Genomic DNA, 26,393 nt, shown 5'->3' with positions numbered 1-26,393 from the left:
TCAACATCGCTGATTATAAGAGAAATGCAAATCAAAACTACCATGAGATACCACCTCACACCAGTCAGAATGGCCATCATTAATAAATCCACAAATAACAAGTGCTGGAGGGGCTGTGGAGAAAAGGGAACCCTCCTGCACTGCTGGTGGGAATGTAAACTGGTACAGCCACTATGGAGAACAGTTTGGAGATACCTTAGAAATCTATACATAGAACTTCCATATGACCCTGCAATCCCACTCTTGGGCATCTATCCGGACAAAGCTCTACTTAAAAGAGACACATGCACCCGCATGTTCATTGCAGCCCTATTCACAATAGCCAGGACATGGAAACAATCCAAATGTCCATCGACAGATGATTGGATTCGGAAGAGGTGGTATATATACACAATGGAATACTACTCAGCCATAAAAAGGGATGACATAATGCCATTTGCAGCAACATGGATGGAACTAGAGAATCTCATACTGAGTGAAATGAGCCAGAAAGACAAAGACAAATACCATATGATATCACTTATAACTGGAATCTAATATCCAGCACAAATGAACATCTCCTCAGAAAAGAAAATCATGGACTTGGAGAAGAGACTTGTGGTTGCCTGATGGGAGGGGGAGGGAGTGGGAGGGATCGGGAGCTTGGGCTTATCAGACACAACCTAGAATAGACTTATAAGGAGATCCTGCTGAATAGCATTGAGAACTATGTCTAGATACTCATGTCGCAACAGAAGAAAGGGTGAGGGAAAAAACTGTAACTGCAATGTATACATCTAAGGATGACCTGACCCCCTTGCTGTACAGTGGGAAAATAATAAAAAAAAAAAAAAAAAAAAAAAGAAAGCTGCCATGAAAAAAAAAAAATTAACTTTTTCAATAGCAAACTGGAAAGAAAAGTAATTCTGGATACAGCATATGCATATATATACTTGATTAACATGTAAAAGGAAAAAAACACAAAATCATTTAAAGTAATTTTTCCATTCATTTCTGGAAGGAACTGCTAATTCTGAATTACCCTTCATAAGAAGAGTAATTCTGAAAACAAGTTTTCTTATATGCAAGTTATATGTAAATTTTCTCATATGTCACTGCTGTGGCTCAAGTTTGAACCCCGGTCCAGGAACTTCCGCATGCTATAGGCATCGGCAAGAAAAGAAAAAAATTAGTGGATAAATCACACTTTTTGGTAGCCTGAAGCAAGCAGATCTGAACCCAAGCCAATTCGACCCTCAAGTCCCTTTTCCACTGTCAGAGGCTCTGGATATTAAGTATATAGCATGGCTATATTTAAGTAAGATACCTGCAACAAAAATCCACTGTAATCTTTAATAAAATTAAAGCAAATTCTGTAACTACTTTACTATTCTTTGTTAAATACTAAATTTTCCCCAAATATACACTTTGAAACAACCTACTCAGGGATTACTTTAATTGCTATCTGATCAAAATAATCAATTTTTGCTATTATTATAGAACAAAATGTGATTATTCCAGTTGAAACAGGAGTTATATTTTATGCTTGTACCAGTATATGTGCACACACTGGAAAAAGAACGCGTATTCTTAATCCATTAAATTGGTGGAATTTTCTTATAAATAACCAAAGAATTATCCCATTAAGATGGTGTTTGTTGTACAAAATACCATTAAAAAGCTATCCTTATGCTATGTTGAACAAACCACTGCAATCCCACAATTCCTTTATCATTTCATAATGCTTCTTCAGTCTATGAGATAAAATTATGTGTTTTAAAGAATTCTCCATAAAAACAATTTAGAAAAATGACAACATAGTCCAACAAGTTGATTTTACCAAAGGTCTATTTTTTGGACTAAATGACATCATGTACCCTTTGTTCCATCTGAAAACATTCCCGGAGGGCAGGGATGGCAAGAAGATGATCCATTGTTAAAAAATCCAGGGTTGCAAGGTGGACAATCCTTCTTCTCTCCAGAAGGGGGCAACCTAATAGCATCCGTGAGATCCTCCCGGCAGATTTTGGGCTCTATCCACTTGTACATTATTTGTGTCTGCAAAATAGAGGGGAAAAAAAATTTTTTTTAAACTTACAGGTTGCACAATATGCTTTATTTGCTTTAAACTTCCAGTAACAAAAATATCAGCTTGACAGCCTAGTTAAAGTTCAAATACTGACAGAGTAAAGACAATCTAGAATTTTAGAAACAAAATGAGACAAAAATTAAAAGAAAAAAAAAAATGGTGGACAAATGACTGTTATCACCAAATGTTTTTGCCCTGAGCTTCAGGAGGCCTTACCTTATAGACAACATGGCGTCATCATGAAATTCCGCTTTAAAATATATGGCAGCCTGTACTCTTCTAGCTACTTGTGACTTTATTCCCTAACTGCCCTAAGTGTCTACACAGTCTCTTTTTCCATGCTGAGACCTCCACTTCCCTTCCCCCACCCACAACACACATCATTGTTCTTTGCACCTAGTGATCACAGAACAAAAAGTTTATTTTTTACAAAACCGTATCTAGCTTCACATTTCAATCCCATTATTTCATGAACACAGAGAGCTGCTCTCTGAGTCTGTTCCAGTAATTTGATGTTAGGCTACAAGAGCTGTAGCTAATATTTTCTCCCGAGGCTTTTAGGCCCTGTCCCATATGCTCTGAACATCAGGATTAAGATCTTCTCTACCTTTATGAAGGGTGGTCTTTTAAACCTTTCTTCACTCTCACACATGCACATGCCCACAAATAAAATACAACTAAGTATCTATAAGTCAGCCAAACCCAGAAAACTATGATTATAAAATTATTGGAACAAGAAACATTAAGTGGATTAGTCACTTCAAGATGAAATTTATATGCTCAATGGGAAAAACAATGAAAGGTATTCTAAATGCAAAGAGAAAAATCGATTCTTTTATAACTTAATATAGTTTTTTAAAAGAAAGTAAAAATTACCTTCATTAGACACATAGTTTATGGAAAGTATTGTTTGTCCTTTAAAACAGCTTCTGCAATGATAACTAATACTGAAGCAAGAGAACCAAAATTAAAGACAATTCTCTATAGCTATTTCCAGTTAATAATAAATCATCTATAGTAAGCCCTTGAAGTCACTCAATTTTTTTTTTTGGCCACACCTATGGCATGTGGAAGTTCACAGGCCAGGGATCAAACCCACGCTACAGCAGTGGCCTAAGCTGCTGCAGTGACAATGCCAGGTCCTTAACCCACTGCGCCACAAGGGAACTCCTGGGGGCCACTCAATTTTATTTTCAAATATTCTCTTACAGATGAATAAATTACCTTATCTGATGAAGGATGCTTAAAAACATGGTTTAATAAGTAGTTATATCTGGCCTCAAACATATGGCACAAATGAACTTATCTACGGTAAAGAAACAAACTCATGGACATGGAGAACAGACCTGTAGTTGCCAAAGGAGAGGGGGAGGAAGTGGGATGGACCGGGTTTTTGGGGTTGCTAGATGCAAACCATAGCATTTGCAGTGAATAAGCAAAGAGATCCTGTTGTATAGCACAGGGAACTATAACCAATCACTTGTGATGGAACATGATGGAGGATAATGTGAGAAAAATAATACATGTGTATGTATAACTGGGTCACTTGTGTACAACAGAAATTGACAGAACATTGTAAATCAACTAGAATAAAAAAGAAGAAAAAGTAGTAGTTATCCCAACAGAATTATAAGTAACATTTTTTCTTTTATAACTCTCTCTCTCTCTCTGCATGTATTTTACGGCCTATATCATGAAATAGCTTAACCAGCCACTTCACCCATCTGCCTCTCTTGCCATCTGTAAAACGACGGCTGTTCCTGCTGGAGTTTCCTAAATAGCTGAAAAAACAAATTAGATCCTGTATCGGTAAGGGGCTCTCAACTTCTCTGAGAAAGGCAATATAAAATTCAGAGCATCTAAGCAAATGAAACATCATTACATTTGAGGGACTGTCTTTTTTAAATTCTAGCTTAACAAGTATAGAAAACAAATTTCCAAAGATAGTCAATTCACAAATCTGCTGGTTAAATTTGACATTAATTAAAATTGCAATGAGTTATATGCGAGCTACTTTATGGGTGGGAAGAGCTGGTGCAGTGCTGAGGCTACACTGTGGTAAAAGCTCACCCTGGGAGCACAGTACAATCTACTCACTGCTTTGGGAGCTCAATTATACTACACAGATGTTTATAAGTGAGGAAACTTCAGATCAGAGACGTTAAACTTGGCCCAAAGTCACACACAGCTAGTAAATGATAACATAGCACTGGGCAAAGAGAGTCAGTTTGGTGAGGGTAAAAATTATAAAATATGCAAATATATTTTCAACTGATGAGTTTCAATCCAAGCACAGTACATGTTTAAAAATTAGAAAATGTGCACCACCTTTCAACATTCAAACATTTGGAAGACAAATTTCAAATGCTCTCTAGTAAAAGTTTTGTTTGCAAAGCCCTTTGCTTCACATGGCAGACTGATTCTGTGCCTCTCTTTCTGATGGAGACAGATGCTGTCAAGTTCGGCTGACTGGAGAAAGCTAATAATTAATATTAATGATAATTAGCACCAGATGGCTCACAGTGCAGGTGAAAAAACAACAATCAACTCATTCTTCGGCAAATTGAGATAAAATTATGAAATGCTTTATGAAACCATAACCTGACTGGAGTAAAACTTAATGGACTGCCATTAAGATTACATAAGACTGGAGTTCCCATCATGGCGCAGTAGTTAATGAATCTGATTAGGAACCATGAGGTTGAGGGTTCGATCCCTGGCCTTGCTCAGTGGGTTAACGATCTGGCGTTGCCGTTAGCTGTGGTGTAGGTTGCAGACGGGGCTTAGATCCCAGGTTGCTGTGGCTCTGGCGTAGGCCAGCAGCTACAGCTCCAATTCGACCCCTAGCCTAGGAACCTCCATATGCCACGGGAGCGGCCCAAGAAATGGCAAAAAGACAAAAAAAAAAAAAAAAAAAAGATTACATAAGAGTTATGGTCTCCAAGTATATTCATATTAAGCAGGAGTAAAATTAAAGGGAATACATTGTAGGTATCAATGGCAAGGTGGTTTTCAGATAAAAAATAAAATTCAAGGAGCTCCTGCTGTGGCAAAGCAGGTTAAGGATCCAGCATTGTCTCTGTGGCAGCTCTGGTCACTGCTAGGGCCAGGGGTTGTAATCACAGCCCTTCGAGGTGGGTTAAGGATCTGGCATCACTGGCTCAGATTTAATTCCTGGCCTGGGAACTTCCATATGCCACAAGTGTGGCCAAAATAAAATAAAATAAAATAAAATTCAAACACTAAAATTTAGACAAAGTTTGATACTGGTTTTGTCCATGGTTGCCAGCGCTCTCCCTTCAAAAGTCACTAAGAATTTGTTGATGCCTGAGCTCATCTAAAGTAAATCACATCTGCTTTAAACGGGTTTACTGACCGCCACTCCAACCTAACAGTCCTGTGCATCGTAACGTTCTAACTCGGATGTTCCCAGACAGGCAGTCTAATGCTTGCATCTTAGCCTCTCCCAAACCTTGATCTTCTTCAGTTGCCAGTCTCTGGGGCACTCGTCATGTGTCTCTCTCAGAACTACCACACCATTCTGCCAAGTTCTGTTAGACCCTCCCACCCCCAGCCTCTTCAAAGTCATGCTGAACATCTGCTCTGAGTGTGCCTTCAGCCCACCCATCTATGTATTAGCATTCACTTGGATGCCTTTCCTCTGAAGCCTCTGCTCTTTTCTGTTTTCCCTTGTGGTTACTTCCCTGTCCTTTTTCTAAATGCTTAAAAGCCTGGGTCCTCTTCCTCCATTATGTTGAAGACACTATGGGGATTTAATGTTGAACTGGAGGTTCTACCTGGGGCATTAGGCAAGAAAATGTTCTAAAATCAGACATACTAGGGGAGTTCTCATCATGGCTCAGCGATTAATGGATATAACTAGGATCCATAAGGATGCGGGTTCGAGCCCTGGCCTTGCTCAGTGGGTTAACCATCAGGCATTACCATGAGCTGTGGTGTAGGTCACAGACGCAGCTTGGATCCCATGTTGCTATGGCTGTGTCTGTGTCGTAGGCTGGCAGCTGTAGCTCCAACTGGACCCCTAGCCTGGAAACCCCCATACGCCGCAGGTACGGCCCTAAAATAGCAAAAATAAATAAAATAAAATAAGACATACTAAAAAAACACAGAATCGACACTTCAAATGGATGAGCTGTATGGTATGAGAATTAGATCTCAGTAATACTTTTTTTTAAGAAAAGATTTTAATGAAGACTATCATGAATTTTTATTTTCAACAAAATCAGAAATCCCTGGTCACTGAGAAATGCCATGTTTTTCTTTCCCATCATTCTAATTAAAAAACAGGCTCCAAGTAAATTCGACTTGTTTAAATCACAGAGGAAGGCAGATCTAAAACTCATAACCCTTTATACCATATTTCTTTTAATGTCCCCTACATCTTACTTCTGCAATATAATTTAGAAGTACTGTGTTACAGACATTCAGCATTTAGAGTAACTTGTAATGCTGAAGTTAATTAAAGGGCAAAAAAAAGTACTAGACCGGAGTTCCCATCGTGGCTCAGTGGTTAATGAATCTGATTAGGAACCATGAGGTTGCGGGTTTGATCCCTCGCCTCGCTCAGGGGGTTAAGCATCTGGCATTGCTGTGAGCTGTGGTGTAGGTCACAGACGCAGCTGGGATCCCACATTGCTGTGGCTGTGGCGTAGGCCGGCGGCTACAGCTCCGATTAGACCCCTAGCTTGGGAACCTCCATATGCCGTGGAAGCAGCCCAAGAAATGGCAAAAAGACAAAAAAAAAAAGTACTAGACCATCTGATACCAAAACTCTGGCAAACTCTCTATGAATCCTCAACTTCCTAGACTCTGAGATAAAGAAGTTCGATGGTTGGATGTCTCCTCTCCAGAAGGCTCCTTCAAAAACACACTTCCCCACTGGGCACGCTCCTAGCCTTGGCAGGAACTTTCCTATTTGACAAAACATGCCATTCCAGAACTGGGCAGCTCTAGTTGTTAGGACATCATTCCACACAACTGGAATTTATATTCTCTACATTTGCCTGAATAACCCAAATTTTGCCTTCTGTGATATCACAGAAAGCAGTATTTTTCTAAGACTTCCCTTCAAATACTTATGCTTACTATTCAGGAAATTCTGATTAATACCTACTATGTGTAGAGGAAAGCCTTGTAGGAAATTTAAATATTAGTAAGACAAATTGTTTGCTCTGGAGGAGGTTATAGTCTAACAGTAATAAGACAGGTTAACAAACTGCTAAATACCAAAAGGAAATACATGAAGAAGATACAAAATCATCAGATTTGAAAACATGACTCAACCAAGGCTGATCAGTCTTTTCTGAAACTTTGGTCAGCCCTCCTGTGATCCAAAACTGTGAGGATGACAGGGCTTGCTTGGAGATGTCCGTGGCTACCTGGCACCTCTGTAAAGAAGCTACATGAGAAGGAAATCAAACTGAACCAAGCATATAGTGAGAAGAACAAGAGAAAGAATTCATAAAGGTGTTTGCTCTATAATGACTTCGCAGTCACGTGAGTCAAGAGACTCCTGACCAGCCTGTCACCGTCCCAGTTAACCCATTAACATAAATTTATAATTATCCCCAAGTGCAGAAGCAAAACTGACACCTTTGCCACCATTACAAGGAAACATGTATCACATCCCATGGCAGGTGACACTTTTATCCTGTGATAAAACAGACCAAAAAAAGTTATGGGTACCCAAGATAAGTAAATCCCTAAGCCTTTTCTCTAAGTTGCTGACTCCTTTACAAAACAAATCTTATCCTGCTGACTTCTGCATGCAGATATGAGACAACCTTTGTTGATGTGATGAACAAGTGAGAGACTTGTTTTTCAAACATGAATAGCTTGAATGAAAATCCAATTTGCAATTTTTACATTCTTGGAAGGTTTTTTTCCCCCCATTAAATATCTGCTCCATTTTTTTAATTTGGTGAGCTGGCTTCTCTTAGAAATCTTTTTCGGGGGAGTTCCCTGGTGGTTCAGCAGGTTAAGGATCCAGCGCTGTCAATGCTGTGGTTCCAGTTGCTGTTATTGTGGTGCAGGTTTGACCCCTGGCCCAGGAACTTCCACACACATGCTACAGACACAGGCAAAAAAAAAAAGAAAAAAAAGAAAAAAGAAAAGAAAAAAAAAAGAAATCTTTTTGGCAACTTACTGTTTTTTCTAAATACTTTTACTTCTGAGACTTTCTTTGACACAAATAAATTCTGATTTTACTAATTTGAGTTCACTGTTGAAAGGGAAACACACTGAAGTCTTTCAGACCCAGGTTGATTGATTTATAATTTGATACACTTAACCCTAAAATCTTCCTGCAAGCTGAGAACTTTTCAATAAAATGATGAAAATAAGTCATCTGAACACATATTCTTCTTGGTATGAGTTAGGATATGTGTAAATACTTTGTTATATTTATATTCCTATGGTAAATACATGATGCCAACTACACTCCTAGTTAATATCAATTATACTCCTAGTTAATATCAACCACACTTCTAGTTGATACCCGTTTATAAAATCCAATGTTTTACATGTAGTTCTTTAGTTAGCCTTATCTCCACTTAACCAAATCATCTGTCCACAATTTTGTCTTACCCATAAAATTATGAGGTGCCACTGAATATCTTGCTAATATTAAAAGATGCCCCCTCTTGAAGAACGCTTGCCCACTATCACTGGTCAACATTCTTCTGGGCTCCAATCTAAAGCTCTGAATCTTGTATGGAGTTTGTACATATGGGTTACCTCACTCGACATATGTAAAATGTAAGCTCTAAGCAACCTTTAGAAAACAAAACATACATAAAATAATTAACTCACTACTACAAAAGCATGCCTATTCGGCACTAGCCTGTGCCATTAGTTGCATCTCCTGCAACTCCCTCCTCACGCTCCCACATTCCTGTCGCACTCAGGCTCCCTCCCCCCTCAAGTCCTCACCATCCTGTTCTTTCCTCCAGAAATGCTCTCCCCACCCCCATGCCCTTGCCCAGGTTTGATACAGCTCTAAAGTCTTCCCAGGCTTGGTCGGATCTTCAAAACACTCAGACTTCCCGGCTATAGCACTCATCACAATAGGAAATAGTAAATCATTTTCTTTGACAGACTGTCTCTTCCTCTCAAGTCTAGACCAGTAATTCTCAAATAGCTGAGATACTGGACCAGAGGAATCAGAATTACCTGGGAACTTCTTGGAAATGTACATTCTCAGGATCTGCCCCAGATCTACTGAAACAGGAACTCTGGGACAGGAATCTACCGCCAATGATGCACAATCATTGATCTACAGTCTACAGAGACACAGACCTTCTCCTGCCTGACCGTACTTAGCTCTGCTCTCAGCACGCTGTATATAACCAGTAAGGATTCATGGAATAAAGGAGTGAATGAGTAGGCATTCCACATTCTTCATGATGTGAATGAGAGTCTCTTAATCAGAATGAGGATGGTTCAAGGTACCAATTAATTTTTTCCTTAAAACTGCCCCCTATAGGCAGGAAGCAATCAAATAACTTAGCTTCAAAAATGCAAACATTTCTGTATCATATCGATTACAATGTTCAAAGTCCATATACTTCAAGAGTCACTTCCCTTGATGATCCTCTCCCTGTAAGAGGGAAATAAGATCACGGAGAGTACAACAGGACGGAGCCAAAACACAGTCTCTGAACGACCTGGGAAACATCACCTAGCCACCAGCAAATCACCAAGCTACTCCAAGCAAGAATAAGTGATCTTTTCAAAGATGAAATCAGAACAAATGAAAATGTTGGAACAAACAAAAATAGAAAAATTCAAATTCCTATGTATAAGTTATACTTCTTCACTATCTCTTGTTATTTAATTAAGTTCCCATTGCTTTCTGTTCATCTCTGAAGCTGGAAGTTACTTACTTTCTTTTGAAGTAAGTCTGAAATCAGGTTTTAAAGAATCACTGAGTTTACAGAGTGCTGGTACCCTCTTTTGTTCTATACCAAGAACAAGTTCAGAGTTCACCCAGACAAGAGAAAAACATAATTTGTGTGAATGTGTGTACATTACATGCCTATAGGTGGGTATATGTGCACATATGTGCGTGTACATGCATATTCTATCATTAATTTATGGCTTTACTTCTTTAGGCCCAGGTCAATTAGATTTTGTCATTCTATTCATTGATGTAATAAACCACTCACTGACATGATAAAAACATGACTTTTCAACATGTTCATTATAGCAAAAATGAGACTTATTTGTATATTAGATCTCATTCACTTAAGCTTCAGTAAGGCTGAGATAATGATTATTACATAGAATAAACTAAGTTTAATTTGCCTTATTTATTAGGAAGTCAAGTTTAGCTAAGAAAAGTTTAGCTTAAGAAACATTATTTCACTTACTTTCATTCTACCTTAATGGTTCTCTATACATACTTTCTAAACAGAAATAGCCCTTATTTGGCTATTAGAGTAGAGCCATCAACTTCTTACTTCATAACTGCTAGTCAGTTAAAAGCTATTAGAGTAACTGTTCTTATTAATAGATATACTTCTGATCATTGATATTTTCCACTAATTTAAACTGGCTTTCCTTTGATTTATTCTGAGTTAGTAAGTACTTGCTCTACTGTGAATACTAGAATATACTTGGTCTTAAGTACTCAAAACTAAAAATCCCCCCCCCCAAAAAAATTTAAAGACTAAGGGTAGGATTGATGATCATGTAAATATAAAAATTATAGATTAGAATGTAAGGACACAAAATTAAGAAAAGAAAGTAATACTGAGATCTATGTGTATTTCTCAAATCTGGTCAAGAAATCAAATACCATTGTTTCAAAGATGCAGTATATACAAAGAATGCTTCATCAAAGCCACTTTAGTCATGCTTGCTCTTACTGACAGAGGCTAGGAGGGCTAACTCTTTAATTAAGACAATGGTAGGTCAACTGTAGAGTTCATGTTGCATTTTTCCTCTGGCTAAGTGCCCTTTATATGGTAATTACTTTGCATTTTCTAAATGCAATTACACAGCAATCTGCCATAACTGAATCAGCCTATGGCTGCATAGCTTTTACTGACCAAACCTACTGAGTAAACAAATAATTAAAAAGAAGTTACATGCTATTTCTATCCCGTGAATCACTGTACATATGTTAATAAGGCTGTGCTTCTCTTGATATTATTACTTCTGAAAAAATATGTATGTAACTGTTAAAAACAGCAGTAATTTATTGAGTACTCACTATATGCCAGGCACTCAGCTAGGAACCTTAAATTCAGTATCTCGTGTATTCTCATGGTAGCCTTATGAAGTAGGTCCTGATATAACCTCATTTTACAGATGGAAAAACTGAGACTGAGAGCAAATAACTTGCCCACAGCACTAATACACAGTAGATGTGAACATCAAAGCCAGGAAGACAGGCTTCGGGGCTTAAATTCTTCAATTTCTTCTGTGCTGTGGAATGAATAGTCAACGGAGAACTGTGTACAGCACAGGGAAATCTACTCAATGTTGTGTGATAACCTATAAGGGAATGGATGTGTGTATATATATATATATATATATATATATATATATATATATATATATATATATATAGCTGAGTCACTTGGCTGTACATCAGAAATTAACGCAACATGGTAAATCAACTATATGTCAATAAAATCTTTAAAAATTTCCTCTGTGCTACCTACACACATGTACTATAAATCTGCTCATCTAGCTCTCTCATGCATAAATTCAAGTCTGCTTAAATAGGGAAGAGGGGTGGAACAATGTGGGATGGAGATGACTGAACATGGCCTGTACCTTTCCTTCTTCATCACATGGAGTGTGGATCTGGAAATAGTCTTTCATGGTACAGGGAGGGCGCTCTGTACATTCGCTGGATCCCTCTTCTGCAACACAACGCATTTCAGAAATGAGTCATTTACTCTGTGACTCGAAAAACAGGCAAAAAAGAAAACCAAAAAATAAAAAAGCAGACAGATGAAAAGCAAAAATAACCTCACCAAAAGAGTTTAGATAGAACTAGCGTAGGCCTAAAGAAAGGAAAAGCCCGCATTCATATTTTTCCTACAGCAATAAATATTTCCATGATACCCAAGGAGCAGGTAATAGTTTTTCCAAGAGAATATTAGATTTCTTCCACTATCAGTGAACACTGTAAGTTTGGAACAACTTAAAAGTCTCTAAGTACATCTCCATGCCAACGAATCATCTGAAAGTAAAATACGACCTTTTTTAGATGAATATAAACATATCCAAAACAGTTACCTCTGGGGTGTGGAACAGAAAACATTACAGACCAAGGGAAAAGCCCTGAAGAAAGGGGTAATAAGAGGTTTGATTTTGATCCATTCAGTACTGATGCACTTCAGCACTTTTATTTTGGGCCCACTGTTTCCATCACATTTTATGTGTGACTTCTGGCTTATGACTCTATACTCTCCACCAACATAAATTTTGAAAGAAAAGAACAAAGAGTATAAACTGGATACCTGTCTTACCTGAAAACTGGGAGTCCTCATCACACTTGATGCATTCTTTGGCTCCTTTCTCAGAATAGGTGTTTCTGGGACAAACCTGGCAGATGAAGGAACCTGGTTTGTCACTGAAGGTACCTGGCTTGCACGGAAAGCATTCTGAGGTGTACGCCACCCCTGTGTGATAACAAAAAACAGAGCATGGGAGAGAGGACCCAAGAGCAACAAGCACATCAGTACATTTCTGCTGCCTCTACCACAAGTGTGAGAGAAATATGAACAGTAAGCTTAGCCCAGGTCTTTGATGTTCCATTAACTCAACACCAAAAAGGCATTTACTCTGTGCAAGAACTGGGATGGATACCAGATGAAACACAGTAAGTAGAGCAAAAACTTCAACAAGAGATTCAGATCTGCTCAAGGTATACAGTCTGTGTATAAACTCATCTGTCAAAAGACAGCTCCACTAGTCAGAAGTGGGATAAACGCTAAGGTCCCCTACAATTTCCTACCAGTGTCTCATCTTTGTGGCAACCTGATCCCTTTTTCTCCACGGCTCCCTATGTCACAGACAAGACTTGAGGGACCCTAGGAAATGCTCAACTTTTCTTCTGCTTTGTAATTCCAGCCTTGGCCAGAAGATGTCCCTACACTAATGAGTTAGCATCACAGGAACAAATACACAGAGAACATATTAAAATGTAAGCCAAGCTTTAATAAAGGAGAATCATTACTTTAATTAAAAGTAGCCCTAAATGAGAATGAGCCATGCCAGGGTTTTCTGGCCACTCTCCTGAGCCAGAAGGGCCCAGCCGGTTAGAGAGGCAGAAGGTATAGGAGACAGGCTGAAAGATGTTTATTTCACTGTTATGTTTATGGAAACAGCAGTGACCAGGGAAAGCACTATGCCTGACACAACAGAGATTTCTCGAGCAAATAATAAGCTCTTATAGATTATTTTTATTTAAGGACACCTCCAACTGTCATTATGTTTACTTTTTCATATAGTTTAAGGATAGGGAAAAAACCCAATCAACTTGCCAGGAATAAAACCAGCATCTTTAGACCCAGATGACACTGAACATATTAATTTCTGTCTCACATACCACTGAACCAGTGAAACCAACAATGTAATCTAGATGTTAACTATATTTTTTTCTTTTTTTTCTTTTTATTTTTTTTGGTTTTTAGGGCCGTACTCGCGGCATATGGAAGTTCTCAGGCTAGGGGTCTAAACTGGAGCTATAGCTGCCAGCCTATACCACAGCCACAGTATCGCGGGATCCAAGCCACTTCTGTGAGCTACACCACAGCTCACCACAACACCAGATCTTTAACCCACTGAGGGAGGCCAGGGATTGAACCTGCATCTTCATGGATACTAGTCAAATTCGTTTCTGCTGCACCACACCAGGAACTCTGTTAACTAACGATAAAATGTGACAGGTGACTACTAAAGCAGACTGCTGTGAAATACCTTCAATTGTGATATTTTTTACCAGCACTGGCTTGACTGCTTTAGAACCCATAAGGATGCCTGTAGTTCTCCAGTACAGTATGTTTGTGCCTGATTTCAACATTACCTGTAAAGAGAAACACAAGATGCTCAAGGTCAGATAAACCATGCTACTTCCAACCATACCTAAAAGGAAATCCCTTACACAGTTTTCAATGCATTATAATGAAATACCATTATTTGGAACCCACATCTACTGTTTGGTTTTTTGGGGGGTTTGGGGGGTTTTTTTGTTTTTTTGCTTTTTAGGGCCATACGTGCAGCATATGGAAGTTCCCAGGCTAGGGGTCAAATCGGAGCTACAGTTGCTGGCCTATGCCACAGCCATAGTAACATGGGATCAAGCCATGTCTGTGACCTATACCACAGCTCACGGCAATGCCGGATCCTTAACCCACTGAGAAAGGCCAGGGATTGAACCTGTGTCCTCATGGTTACTTGTCAGATTCGTTAACAACTGAGCCACGAAAGGAACTCCTATATCTACTGTTAACTGAGAACTAACTTCTGCTTAAATTCACATTTTCTTGAAAAATAGTTTCCAACCCCAAAAACATAGTAATGAAGAAGGAAAAAAATTCTTCAAGCCTGATCAAAAAAAAAATAAAATGATTTTCAAACCATTTGTATCAAGTCTTGGTTTGTATTTAAAAGGGACTCATTTGGAGTTCCCATCATGGCACAGCAGAAACGAATCCAACTAGGAACCATGAGGTTGTGGGTTTGATCCCTGTCCTCACTCAGGGGGTTAAGGATCCAGCGTTGCCGTGAGCTGTGGTGTAGGTTGCAGACATGGCTCGGATCTGGCGTTGCTGTGGCTCTGGTGTAGGTCAGCAGCTGTAGCTCTGATTTAGACCCCTAGCCTGGGAACCTCCATATGCCACAGGTGCAGCCCTAAAAAAAAAAAAAAAAAAAAAAAAAAAAAAGGACTCATTTTAGAGACTCAAAGACACTTATTCCAGTTACATATTTATTGGCTGCCACTACTCATAAATAGATCTTTGGGCTCAGAAAAACAAAAAGGCAACAGAATGAGTTCGCTTCCTCTTAAAATTTTTTTATTTTTATTTTTTTAATTACTAAATGAATTTTATTACATTTATAGGTGTACAACAATCATCACAACCAACACTACATCAGCAACAAAAATAGGACTGCTCTTACAGAATTACCTGATTTAATTCTACAACTCCACACCTTAAATACTTCTAAGTCTAACACTCCCTTCCTTTACCACCAGAACAGTTTCATATTTATAAATCGAACGATTTTGACGATAAATTTCATGTTGATTCAGTCAAGGAAACTAATGCTAAGGGTGCCTGCTTTCTTGCTAGCCGCCCTTACTGTTCTGTGCAGTCTCCAGCTGGCCAAATTCAAGCAGTATGAAATTAAATCATATCCTACCACTTTACCCTGCCAGACACTCACAGGAGTAGTGCACTAAGTGCTTGCCTCTAGTGTTAAGTCTTTACAAGTAAATAAAGGACATTTGTTGCCTCGGGTTACTGGTACCTTAAAAGCCCAGCACACTGAATGCTTAGGTGAATGGATCTTTAGTGGTACGAATACCACTCCCAGGCATACAGATCAAAACATTTCTCTGAGAGCGTATATTACATTAATCACTCAAGGATAAGGTATCTGCTACAACACAAAGGCAAGGATGGGTAGTCACTAATTGAAACAGAGTTCAGTCTGCAGGCACCACACCAGGCCCTCCCCAGGTGTCATCTCATTTACCTCTGCATGACTGGTCTTGTTTCTCACATGAACTATCAGACTCAAAGAGAGAAAGCCCACTGCCTTAAGAAACACAACTAATTGGAGTTCCCGTAGTGGCGCAGTGGTTAATGAATCCGACTAGGAACCATGAGGTTGTGGGTTCGATCCCTGCCCTTGCTCAGTGGGTTAAGGATCCGGCGTTGCCATGAGCTGTGGTGTAGGTTGCAGACGCGGCTCAGATCCCACGTTGCTGTGGCTCTGGCGTAGGCTGGTGGCTACAGCTCCGATTAGACCCCTAGCCTAGGTACCTCCATATGCCGCGGGAGTGGCCCAAGAAATGGCAAAAAGAAAAAAAAAAAAAAACAAAAACAAAAACTACTCTACAGCAGAGTTATATTTTAAATCCATGTCTCACTCCAAAGGGAAAGGGTCTCAAACAGTAGCAGACTCAGAGGCTGTGCTACCTGATAATTCCCTTCAAGCACTGAGAGCTGTCCTTAGAGAAAGAGGTAATTACTTTATGAGACACAACCAGAAAGGACAGTGTTTTGAGCAACAGGTGGTATATAGATAGAAGGTAGATTTTAGCTCCAGACACAGATGAATTTTGTAACATGCAGAGCTGTCCAACAATGGAGTCAGCACAGCCCCAACAAGACAAGCTTGAAAGTCACTTGCTGGGGAGACTGCAGAGGAAGCCGGATGAAAGGAAACCAAGGACCCTTCCAAGGCCAAGAGTCCCTGATGGCTCTTGCCTAGGGATGGGGACATCTGTAAACTTATATACTCAGAGGTACGTATGTTAGCTTTGAATGGACTTATTTCTTGTTAATGCCTCTTCGAAAGGCTGGAGAGTGAGGGTGAAGAGAGGGGAGAGGAACCAAAAGAAAAACAGAAAGGCAGGAAAACAATACAGGAAAGAGCCTGAGTCCATGGAGTTTAGAGGCAATTTCTTCCCTGGCTATAAATATCTAAATTAAGAAAGAATTTGGATTTTTTTTTCCTTAAAACAAACTTCTAAAAAAATGGTTGGGAAAAGGAAGGAGAAAAATGGGGGTGATGGGACAGGAGAAGAACAGAGAGACTTACAGAATGAGAGCCCCATTCTCCATTGTCTGTGAGTTTTACCCACTTGTCAGCGGTGGTGTCCATCTCCTGGCACTGATCATTTTGAATCTGTGAAGTAAACACAAGGGCCCCAGTAAAGCTTCTTGAATGATGGCTTTAATTAAATTTGTTATTCAGCACTGGACAGACTGCCATAGCTTTTTTCGATGCGTACCCCAACAATGGTCATGAGTAATTCTCAACAAGTAAACACACCAAGACCTCCAGAGCCTAAGTGACAATGGCATATGAGTGAGTAGTTCTAAGTAAACCATCCTCATTACTGTAATAAAAAGCCTAGCCCCATTAATAAGTGGGGGAGGCAGGCAAGCAGGAGCGTGGGAGACAGAGGAGGAGAGGGCAGTTAACACTGAAAATTCACGTAAAGGAGAAAAACGTCACTACAGAAATCTAAGAGCTTGTAGTCACCATGCAGGACCAATAGTATAAAAATAAAGCTTATATTTACAAAAATTTATTCGTTTTAACTAACAAATAATGAAATCTCCTTTGTTCTCTGTTCCCCAGGACTTAATCCAAATGTGTAGGTAAGTGGCTGCAGCCAAAGTCAAAAGCCCCCAATTTGTATTTGGAGGTAAATATTAATGACCTTCCATGCCAATTCAAATGAAGACAACTGCTATCTTTAGTACCAAACACCTTTGTGCTTTCCAGACAATTCTTCCAAAATACCCAGGGGTTGGGATATACTTTTCTAAGTGTACGAAGAATACATAGACATCAAAAATTAGGCAACCTTTATAGTCTTACACAAGAGTTGACAACAGAGTAGGGTTAAAAAAAACATCTCATCATCTATACTTCTGCCAAAATGGCTAGTTCTCTCTTTTAAAGATCATTTTTTCACTTCTTCCCTCCTCCTGACCAGTTTTAAAAACAACATTAAAACCTTCTCCATAAGAGCTATTTCCTAAAGATTCACTAACTAGAAAATAGATCCTTTTAACATCCAAATACGAGAGAATACCAGCTACTGAGGGTATTTGTTTTAAGAGAATTTAACTGTCATGTTTATATTAAAAGCATAATGACAATCCTACTGGAAGCAATGAGCCATTTTTAAACAGATATGGACCCTAAAAATACCTTTGGTGGTCAATGTATGGATAAGCTAAAAGCTTTTTTTCCAGCTGAAATCAGACATCAGGTGTGACTGTGACATCTTACTGCTATTCTGGAGACCTGAGTTCTGCTATGCAGTCTAAACGTCACTAGTAAAGGTATAACCTTGGTCTGATCACTTACTCTCTCTGGGTTTCAGTTTAATCATTAAAAAAAAAAGGACAGAAATTCCTGGACTCTGAAAATTAAAAACTGCATTGCTTTCAATTATATAATGGTCACAGGTACAAGTGCATCTTTCAGTTTTCAGACATTTCCTTTCCACTAACTATTAACATGATGACCATAAGGTAGTGACCCTTTGAGACAATAAACTGCAGCCTATAAACTGAAATCAATAAAAGGGGGAACATGAACTCGCCATCGCTTCTCTATCACCAGAAGAAGAAAGGCATTCTTTTTTTTTTTTTTTTTTCAGTGGCTGCACCTGTGGCATATGGAAATTCCCGAGCCAGGGGTCGAGCCACAGCCAATGTAGAAGCAACGCCGAGTAGTCATGCTGTGAGCCACACGGGAAGTCCAAGAGGCATTCTCGAAAGGAAGTAATGAACCCCATGCCTTCAAAGTACCTTTACTGACAACTCTTAAATGGACAACACAAAACTAAATGCTTATTCTAACAATTATACAGTTACCATGTTCTTAACTTTTAGGTTTAGTAATATTGCAAAAATGTCCCATGGAATAAGGAATCATTCACTCTGTGAAGTGTCTTGCAAACAAAATGTAACTTCAAAGGCAAATCTATTTGAATATTGCTTAATATTTTCAACTCATCAAAGGATATCAGAGCTAAGAGGCTCCCTGAAAGTCTGGACTACAATCCACTTTATAAATAGGAATGCTGAGGGCTGGAAAGTTAACTTAATTGTCCAGCAACACACAACGAGCAATTGCAGAGCTGGGACTGGGCCAGAATCTCTTGACCGCAAATTTATGGCTCAAACTTTTAAGGAAAATATCTCTTCATAGCAAACTTTTGATTTAGAATTCTCCATTATGAAGAGCAACATAAATTTGTTTTAGTCTTATCAGTACATTTACTTCTAAAATCTAGACCACAGAAATATTTTACAAAATATTTTCCCAGTAACTTGCACAACACACACTTTTTTGGGGGGTTTGAGAAGTTAATGTGATCAACTTTTCTCAAACTTTTGAGTCACTGCCACAACAAATATTTGCAAGATTAGATCCAGTTTGTATAAAGTAGTTAAATAATTTTCATGGTAGCAGACTATTCTGATAAAACCATTATTTTATCCTAAATTATGTAATGTTATTTAATCTCTTGCCAGAAACACTGACTATCTCATCCACTGATTCCTTTATATTGTACAAAACTGGCAAAATCAGAAACATACAGTCACTTCTAGTTCCTAAATATTGTCCATGAATACACTTAAATAGTTCAAATATTTGATATTATAAAGAGGAAAAAAAGCCTTTAAAGAAAAACTAGGAGTTCCCATCATGGCTCAGCAGAAACGAAGCTGACCAGTAACCATGAGAACACAGGTTCAATCCCTGGCCTCCCTCAGTGGGTTAAGGATCCAGTGTTGCCGTGAGCTGTGGTGTAGGTCGAAGATATGGCTTGGATCTGGTGTTGCTGTGGCTGTGGTGTAGGCTGGCAGCTGTAGCTCCGATTGGACTCCTAGCCTGGGAACCTCCATATATGCCGTGGCTGTGGCCCTAAAAAGATTTTTTTTTAATTAAAATTAAAAAAGAAAAACTAAAACTTGTAAAAATATATTTTTAAACAAAGCAGCATCTGTAGTTATAAAAAAATTAGAATGAATCTTGGGGAAAATACCTGTCACACACAAAGCCTCAACCAAATGGTCATCTAATGATCAAATCCAAAAGCAGAACAAGCCATTGTTACTCTTCAAGGTGAGAGTTCGGAGGCAACAAAACAACATTAACCAGAAAATATAAAAATAACCACTTCTTTACATATCAAGACTTTCAGTTAACACAAAAAACCAAGGAGGCATACAAATGGAGTGGGAACCAAGAGAAATTTCACATGAATGTCCCTTAAAGAATGAATTCTAGAATATAAAAAGGACTTACAAAGAACTCAAAGAAGATGTTGTTGTCAACATACTGGTACTCAAAAAAGACATAACCCGATTTTTTGAGGTGCACAGCATATATCAAGGACACCGTGCAGTCATCACGGTTGGACTCTATGTAATTTCCACGGGGAACCCAGGAAGAGCTGTGGAAACAAAACCATTTCATGTCAGCACTTAGAAACTTCTTCTGTTCACAAGTTCTGAAACTCAGATTCAAAAATGGTTCCACAGAGCAGGGTGGGGATAATTGAGGAGTTTGGGATTAACATATACACACTACTATATATAAGATAATCAAAAAAACCTATTGTATAGCATAGAGAAACCCATTCAATATTCTGTAATTACCTATATGGGAAAGGAATCTATAAAAGAATGGATATAAGTATATGCATAACTGAATTGCTTTGCTGTACACCTACAATTAACATAACATTATAAATCAACTATACTCAAATATAAAACAAAAATTATTAGAGTTCCCCTGTGGTGCAGTAAGTTAAGGACCCAGGTTTGTCACTGCAGCAACTGCGGTCACTGCTATGGTGCCGGTTCGATGCCTGGCCTGGGAACTTCTACATGCCACAGGAGTAGCCAAAACAAAACAAAAATAAAATAAAAATTAAAAAAAAAAGCAGTTCTATCAGCAAAGCACAGGAGAGGAATCTAAAACCCATGTGCAAATCAAAAGCCAACACCACCACTGGAAAAAGGTTTATTTCTTGTGGCACAGGACTTCCAAAATCATAGTTAGGTTATACAATCAATTTGCTATGCAACTGTTATTCTTTACCAAATATTTGATCTGTAAATAAATGACCACTAGTTTCAGTAATCTTAGATGGAATTATTCTCTCAAGTAACATCTGTAGTTTTATTTATAAACATACACCTGGCAGGGGAATAAAAAGGTTCCTTGATAATGAGAATAAGAAATCATTGTAGAAAAAAACCCATTTGTTTGTTTGTTTGTTTGTTTGGCCATGCCCACGGCATGCGGAAATTCTCAGGCCAGGGATAGAACACATACCACAGCAGCAATTCAAGCTCCTGCAGTGACAACACTGGACCCTTAACCACTAGGCCACCAAGGAACTCCAGGAAAAGCCCATTGAAAATGAACCTAAGTAAAATACAGATCACAGTTTCACAGTACAGAGAAGGGGTAAAAGTCTGATTGGAATTTTTAATCTAAAAAATAAAATGAAAAATTAAAAAAATACACTCGTGAACAAAATTTGGGTTGTAAATCTAACCATAAACTAATCCTTAGATTAACCAATTAAGAGCCAGGATCAACATTTTGGCCCCAAAAAAACTTCTAACCAAACTGTATTTTAGTACAACTTACTATCCTTCTCTTCAAATTTAACTTTCTGTCTGGATGATAAGACTGAGATTTTGGCAAATTCTTTCCTTTTTACTAAGAGAAAAAAAATTGAAGGAAAGACAAAGACTTCCACATCCCAAGATGACTCTCTAGCTGGTATTGGATTTGCCCTTTTCTTTAGCAATCTAGTACACTAAACTCACAAAACACATTCAGGCACTGACAACAGGCAGTGCAGGACTGAGATTCCTAATGGCAGCAAAATATATGAGACAAAGCCCAAATTGACCCCAACCTCATTCTTCAGGATACTTTCCAGACTATGGCAGTGGGAGATAGCACCCAAGCAGAGCAGTGGTCTGGTCTCACTGAGCTGAGGAGTGGAGAGGAAAGTCTGGGGCAGATGAAACAACTGGAATTTATTTACAGGCCTGGAAACCAGAGAAAAGAGGGGCTCTGGAAGTCCATATGAAGTGTTTCTGTAGGTCCAGGCTTGGGGTTGGGGTGTGCGGACCCACCCAAGAATGGCCGCTACAAAGCTGACACATCATCAGAGAGGTCGCTTTTCTGTGAGGTGCCAGAGCTCCAGGCCAGCCAGAGAGGAGAAAATTTAACACCCATACTGGACATTCATCAGAGACACCAGGATTGCCACATTCTAGGAACAAGGGCCATGCCTGAGAGTAGGTGTCAGCTACTTTTTTCATAAAGGACCAAAGAGTCAATAACTTGGGCTTTGTGAACTGTCTGGTCACTCCTGCAACATTTAACTAAGCCATTGTAGCTCAAAAGCAGCCATAGAGAACACCTAAATAAATGAGTACAGCTGTATTCATACAACTTTATTTACAAAAATCGAGGGAGGGCCCACAAGCCATAGTTTGCCAACTCTTGCTTTGGAATTAAGTGTGAAACCAATAAAAGTCACCCTAAAAAAATACATTTTTTAAACCAGACCTGAGGAGGTCAAGGCACTCTTCTAGTAAATAAACTGCCTCCCAGAAAAAAAAAAATTGACACCTTTCAAACAAACAAACAAACAAATCCATGTTCCTACATTTTAACATTCATGATGCCCAAGATACAATAAAAATTTACTATAAATGAACAAAGTGGGAAAGCGTGACCCTTGAGGAAAAAAGACAGCCAAAAGAAAGAAGTATTAAAGACAGCTTCTAAAAATATAATCAACATCAAATAAAATGAATATACTGAATGAAAGGATGAGGAATCTCAACTATTTTCAGGGAAATAAGAACCATTTGAAAAGCTACATGGAAATTCTGAAACTGGGAATTGCAATATGTGAAATTTAAATTTCAATAGATGAGCTTAAGATCAAATTTGAATCTACAGAAGAAAATAGTTAATGATTGAGAAATAGAAACTATGTCATCTGAAGTATAAGAGAAAAAATTGGGGGAAAAAAATGGAACCTCAGTGACTTTTGGACAATACCAAGTGGCCTAATATACATGTAATTGGAGTCATAGAGGAAAGGAGGGAGAGAAAGGAGCAGAAAAAAAATAATTGGCGAAATAATGGCAAAAAAAATCCCCAAATTTGCTGACAATGTCAACATACAAATCCAACAAGCTCAGTGAACTGCAAGCAGTCTAAGTATAAAGAAAACCAGTGCTGAGCACATCATACTCAAACTGTTGAATAGCAAAGATATAGAGAACACTTTATAAGCAATCAGGGAATTAAGGACACATCATATAGATGGGAATTAACCCTACAAAATATAATTGATTTTTTATCACAAACAAGGAAGAGTTCAGAAGGTAACAGAACAGACATTTCTCCAAAGACAGACAGATGGCCAAAAATCACATCAAAAGTTGCTCAACATCACCAGTTAGTAGAGAAATGCAAATCAATGTGGTATCGCCTCACACCAGTCAGAATGCCCATCATCAGAAAGCCCACAAACAATAAATGGTAGAGAGGGTGTGGAGAAAAGGGAATCTTCCTTCACCGTTGGTGGGAAAGTAAATTGGTGCAGCTACTATGGAGAATAGTATGGAGGTTCCTTAAAAAAAAAACTAAATATAGTAAATCAATATGCTACTTGATCCATGGTTAGGTGAATCCACCAGATGTAGAAGGGTGGATACAAAGGGCCAACTGCAAAGTTACAAGAGGATGTTCAACTCCAAGGAGGGTCAACACCCCTAATCCCACATTATTCAAGGGTCAATTGTATATGGATGTGTGCGTCTTATATAATATAAACACACACACACACACACACATATATACATCTCATAAATAGTTAGAGGAATAATCCTGTTAATGCTATCTAAGTCACAACCCTATACAGTGAAATTACCATTACCAGAGGGTAGAAATGTCACTTGGCAGTGAGAAAGAGACAGGTAGAAAGCAAGGGGGCTGGAGGGAAGGGGCAAACACATCTGTCATCACAGCTAGGGAATTCCTCAGCATCTTTAGCTTACAGTAAAAATTTTGAGCCTTGAGACACCATCCTTGTCAGAAGGTAGCCAGAGTCCAAAAGTTTAATTCTCCCAAACATGGCCATATAAAAGGAAATGTGACACTGTCAACACAAGAAAACAGGAAGGGTCACAGCCCAATGATAAACATTTTGTGTTTTCTCAAAACAATTTAACATTCCGCCAATGTTTTCACAGGCAAAGCTAATGGAAATGAGCAAAGATGCTTTCCACTTTAGCTGTTTAACCTACTCTCTGTAACAGGAGATAATCAAGTGTCTAAATGAAGGTTATACATTTTTCCTTTCAGAGTAAAAGAAAAAAAATTAAAAATCATTCATTAAAATTAGAGAAGGGTATATAGAAACAACACTGGCTTAAATATAGTATAAATATATTATTAGAAAATTAATTTGTTTTTCTAATAGCTTTATTGGATTTTTATATATAGTATCTATTACATCCTAAGAGCAATTCTTTAATCCTCATGAAAACTCAGCTACAATATTCAAAACATGTGACTCCTCGAAATCATTTTATCTATAATCCCAGTCACAACTGAGAAATTGAGATTATTATCCTCAACTTCTTTCTGGAAAAGAGCAACCAGACCCTCATCATGGCTCCTTTGGATTCTTACTTGTTACAGCCATCTGGCCGGCTGTCAGAAGGGCCAACCACAGTGTCCATGAATGTTGCAACGTTGGAAAATCCAGCTGGCAATTCGTCCCATTCATCAAATTTGATGCCACTGCCCAAGGAATAGGTGCCTTCACCACACTTACTGCATACCTGGTTCTTCATTTCTAGATACTCCCCAGAAGCACAGGAGAAAGCTACAAGGCAGAGAATGGATAATCCATTAGTCATAGCACCCTCCCATCACTTTCCTCCCCTTCACACTGTCACCACACATGTGTATACACAGAAAAGAGGGATTATTCTTAGGTTTGAATTCCTAACTCTATCTGGCAAATGCTAAGCGCAAATAAAATGTTGATCCAGTGAGTGACATAAACATAACGGGGACAAAAGGAAGGTGGTGCTTCACATGCAATAGCTAAATAAGTATCTCCACTCCGAAACTATGAGTCCATGCTTTCTTATTCACAACTCTCACCTACTCATTTCCACAACCTCTGTCTTTTTACTAATGTCAAGTCCTGTGCTAATTCTGAGAACTGGAACAAGAGATGGCAGCCACGGGCAACATGCAGAACAGCTGACCCAGTTATAGAAAAGACTGCAATTCTGCTAAGTTATTATTCATTCAGCAAATGCAAATCTATGTCCCCAGTTGTGTGGCTCCGGGCTCAGAGCAGTATTAGTGACTCAAACGTTGCAAAGAGTTTTCTAATCCTTTAATCAGGATATTAAAGAAACAAGAACAAAATAAAACCTCCAAATTATCCAATGAAGAAAAACGAATCTCCCAGCAGACAGTGAAGCAAGAAAGCCGTCTCACATTAGAGTAGACTGTCCTTTTAGAATACATTTGGAAACACGGCAAGATATAAAAACAAGCTAATTTTGAAAAAACTAATTGGAGAATTAGAGCTAAAACCCACAGTTATCTACTTACTCATCCACTGAACCAATATGTTCTCCTTCAGAAAATCTTAAGATGCTGTACAATCAACTTCTAACCCTCAAATTAACATCTCAAAATAAGCAAAACATCAGAAAATAAGAAAAGTTTAGGCAAAAAGTACTGCATGCTGGCTCTAGGGTCAAAACTATCTTGGGATCAAGTTGTACCACTTCCTAATTCTGTGACCTTTAGTGAGTTCCTTCACCTCTCCAGATCTCAGTTTCTGTCTCTGAAAAATGAGATAATAATCATAGTATTGCCAGATAGGGTGATACTGAGAAAATACAATATAGTGTAAAGTGGTTACCACGGTGCCCTGCATGTAAGAAATGCTCACAAGACATGATTAGATCACTACCAACACTATCAAGAATCACAGTTACAGAAAAAAATTTTATTTTACTTTCTAGGAAAGTGATAAACAATATCATAGGAGTCCCCGCTGTGTGCAGTGGAAATGAATCCAACTAGGAACCATGAGGTTACAGGTTCGATCGCTGGCCTCGCTCAGTGGGTTAAGGATCCAGCGTTGCCGGGAGCTGAGGTGTATGTAGGTCGCAGACACGGCTGGATCTGGCACTGCTGTGGCTGTGGTGTAGGCCAGTAGCTGTGGCTCAGATTGGACCCCTAGCCTGGGAACCTCCATATGCCGCAGGTACAACCCTAAAAAGAAAAAAAAAAAAAGTATCATAAACCAAGAGCCCACATTGCACTAAACCAGGGGTCAAGACACTAGAGCTCACAGGCCAATTCTGGCTTGTTTTTTTGTAAATAAAGAAAGTTTATTTATTTCTGTGTCAGAAAGTTTTTTACTGACACGCAGTCCCAGTCATTCATTTACATACTGTCTGTAGCTGCTTTCACAGCAGGATGGCAGAGGTGAATAGCTGTC

At 38.7% G+C, this 26,393-nt stretch overlaps 1 protein-coding gene across 2 annotated transcripts in view; it reads right to left on the bottom strand.

Annotated features, from left to right (window-relative positions):
- KIAA1324L (KIAA1324 like) overlaps window positions 1–26,393 on the bottom strand; it is a 183,894-nt gene that overhangs the window by 46,064 nt on the left and 111,437 nt on the right. For both annotated transcript variants that reach the window (XM_003130217.5, XM_021063469.1), the window contains exons 3-9: window positions 24,551–24,746; window positions 20,117–20,264; window positions 16,880–16,966; window positions 14,027–14,132; window positions 12,574–12,726; window positions 11,873–11,961; window positions 1,857–2,037 (exon numbers count right to left, since the gene is read on the bottom strand). In XM_003130217.5, coding sequence (XP_003130265.3) covers window positions 1,857–2,037; window positions 11,873–11,961; window positions 12,574–12,726; window positions 14,027–14,132; window positions 16,880–16,966; window positions 20,117–20,264; window positions 24,551–24,746 — 960 coding nt within the window. The remainder of the gene's footprint in view (window positions 1–1,856; window positions 2,038–11,872; window positions 11,962–12,573; window positions 12,727–14,026; window positions 14,133–16,879; window positions 16,967–20,116; window positions 20,265–24,550; window positions 24,747–26,393) is intronic.

Source organism: Sus scrofa, chromosome 9, assembly GCF_000003025.6.
Source record: "Sus scrofa isolate TJ Tabasco breed Duroc chromosome 9, Sscrofa11.1, whole genome shotgun sequence".
Lineage (NCBI taxonomy): Eukaryota > Metazoa > Chordata > Mammalia > Artiodactyla > Suidae > Sus > Sus scrofa.
Note: the sequence above shows the minus strand (reverse complement) of the source record. Positions and strands in the feature narration are given on the sequence as shown.